The sequence below is a fragment of the Melopsittacus undulatus genome, chromosome 13 (assembly GCF_012275295.1).
Source record: "Melopsittacus undulatus isolate bMelUnd1 chromosome 13, bMelUnd1.mat.Z, whole genome shotgun sequence".
In the NCBI taxonomy this organism is placed as follows: Eukaryota; Metazoa; Chordata; class Aves; order Psittaciformes; family Psittaculidae; genus Melopsittacus; species Melopsittacus undulatus.
The window spans coordinates 6,735,320-6,738,289 of NC_047539.1; the positions used below are offsets into that span (position 1 = coordinate 6,735,320).

The window sequence follows — 2,970 nt, forward strand, 5'->3', positions numbered from 1 at the left end:
ATGTTCGTAATATTAATATTTAGCTTAGTGTTTGCGGTCAACAATCTCAGCAGAGAAGGTGAGTGGGTCACATACCTGCAAGCTCTAACTGAATTAAACTAAGGATTAAGAGACTTCCCTCTGTAGTATTAGGAATGTACCTTTGTAATTTAACTTTCCTCTATGATATCCTGAACTATGTCTTTAATCCTTACACCCTGACCTCAAATTCTGCACTTTTGCTGCCAGTTAAAGGTTAACATTTAAAAGTAGTTACTAAAACAGGGGAGTAGTGACTTAACCCTGCATTGTTAGTAAAAATGGTCCTTGCTTCATTCCCTCAGACCTCGGAGACTACAAATGTCATGTGGAAAATGCCTCAGACATAGGTAGCAGAGTAAGGAGCCTGAAGATCTTCCTGCAAGGTAAAGAATCACTGAGAGAGGAAAGCTGTGAGGGCTCTGCACCATGAGGTTAATGTTCTCATCTGTCTCAGCTACTCCTCAACCACCTGACCAAAAAGCATATAAAAGATCATGCAAAATTTTAGCTGTTCTGCTGAAAGAAACCAACTCAAAGAGACCCTTACAGCAACCTCAGCTAACTGGGCTGGCCTGAACCTCTTGTGAGAAGAATTGCAAATAATTTAAAAGAAGCCATTTCTAATGTTTCTTATCCTTTTCCAGGCCCTGGAATAGCAGCAACCAAGGAGAAGATAAAAAGAACCCAAAAAGTGATGAGTCTGGTATGCTACAGTCATGAAAGCCCCGTGCACGTAGATGTGCTGTACTTGGAGAAGATGTGTGGATATGTGACTGACTGGACAGTAGAGAAGCAAATCCTACATGGCCTGAACACCTTCAGCAATGCAAATGGGAAACCTGTCACCGGCCATACCTGTGTTTCACAAACACAGCAGAGGAAGATGTTTCCAAGAAAACTTATTCTTAGAGAAAAAGGTAGAAAGTTCAATATAACAAAGAGAAGTTTAGGTATGTCAGAGGATGGCAGTCTCCTATTTCATACAGCTGATTCCTCAGCAGTTATCTAAAAAACAAACCTATTTGTACCTTTCTATTAAGTAGAAAGTAAGGACACAGAATTAACACTACTGAAAACTTCAGGGTTTGGGACAATTCTGTGCTGCTGTTCTCACTTCCTTTGGGAAGGTCAGGACATTTTGGCAAATAAGAGTCTCCAATATTAATACCTGTAGAAAATTCTGTATACTGGAAACTCCACACAAGCAAGAAAACTATTTCTAGCACTTCACTGCATATTGCCAGCTGTGTCAGCATGCACTTTAGCTGCTTCTGGCTCTTCCCTTTACACAGAAGCATACATCTGCTTTTAACCTTCTTTTTGTTCCTAGTGTTCCTGGAAGGGATGTCAGATTGTGTTGTAACAGCAAAGCTGCCCAAGATGAAAGTTTTTGCAGAGGGTTTGGCTGTCCCGACGATGCACTTCAGAAACCATACTTTGTATGGTAAGTACCACTTCTCCCTGCAGTCACACAAGCAGCACAGGGGCAGTGTAAGGGCAGGAAAAGATAAAGCTTTCACACACACAGCTTTGATGAAGTTCTCCCAAAGAACCGTTTCTGTGAATAGCTGTATTGCCTCTCCCAATAGATGCAACAGTCCCTGGCACTTTGTCAGTCCATGACTGTAATGAGAGAACAGCATTTCAGCCCTGACCTTCACAAGAAGTTACCTGTGTCCAAGTGTGCCCCACAAGGGCTTCCGGCTTTCCTTAAAAACCTCACCTGGCTTCAGTGGGAAATTACAAGCCTTACCACTGTGACTGGGCTTGCACACCCATTTCAGCAGGAACTCAAAGATATTTGGGGTATTTTAAGGTTAAAAGTTTCTGAGATTCTAAAGAGATTTAGGGCTTCCTGTGAAAGCCTACAGGAGACTCTGAACTGTTCCTCTGCTCAGGTCTATGCAACTTAGCCCAGCCCAACCAAAATGAAGAAAACTTTGAGCTGTCAAAGACTGTAAACACACCTGAAATACTCTTCTCTCTCTCATTTTAGATGACAAAGATATGCTGAACAGACTGAAACTTAGTATCATCCTCAAAGTGCTCATCGCTGTTATCTTAATAGCCTTCGTAATATGCTATATAGTGTTTGCTATATGCAAAATTCCCTGCTCGGTAAGTTTCTGAACACAACAGCTTCTCATCTTAGTCCCTCACGCTCATCCAGAATACAGCCTTGTAAGCATGACTGATGAGCTGAGTCCTTCGAAAGTCTTCCACCTCTAAACTGTCCTTCTTCAGGCGTCAGGATGACGTCTCACAGATGGCCAGCAGATGCCCATGCTCAAAGGACAGGTCATCCTCTCTCATCTTCTAGGCTGCAGGATGAACTATTTAAGCATGCTGGTGGAGGGTGTCTCTATAAGAAGGAAATACTTAGAACAAAAGACACCAGGGGTTGCAATATGCCAACTTCCTCCCTGAAGCCATATTGCTTTAATGCCTAAAAATCCAGTAGCATCAGCATGGCCCCTTCAGAAACAAGAGCTGTTTTAGTTCTGAACAGTTGGTATTCCCTATATTCCCCACCAAGACCTACAGACCCCTAACTGCTTTTTGCTTCCTTCCCCCAGTGCTTGGGCATCAACATCCAGAAAAGCGTGCCTGCAGGCCGCAAGCCAGCGTATGGCCAAACAGCAAAGCTTTTAACTCCATTTCTGACGGAAAAGAAACCACAGGAAACTTTTGTCTGAGTCTCCTTCTCCAGGTACTGCTGGTCATGGTCATCCAAATCTGACAGAGGGATAGCAGGCCTCAATGCAAGCAGTTTCCAAGTAAAGGAATTTCCAAGTGATTAGATAGTAAGGAGAGAGCTAAACCAGTCCCTGGTGGAAGCTGGGTGGGCTCAGCCATCCCCATGCTGGGCAAACAGCACCCGCAGAACATGCCATCATCATGCCCATGGTCACAAGCAGAGGTGGAAGGGAGCTAAATGAGACAGAAGGG

At 43.6% G+C, this 2,970-nt stretch overlaps 1 protein-coding gene across 1 annotated transcript; it reads left to right on the plus strand.

The window, feature by feature from the left end:
- C13H17orf78 (chromosome 13 C17orf78 homolog) lies at window positions 1-2,717 on the plus strand. Its single transcript, XM_013130350.2, has 6 exons — window positions 1-58; window positions 324-404; window positions 666-938; window positions 1,352-1,465; window positions 2,018-2,139; window positions 2,598-2,717. Exons 1-6 carry the CDS (start codon window positions 1-3, stop codon window positions 2,715-2,717), a joined length of 768 nt encoding a protein of 255 aa, XP_012985804.2.
- Window positions 2,718-2,970: the final 253 nt, after the last annotated feature.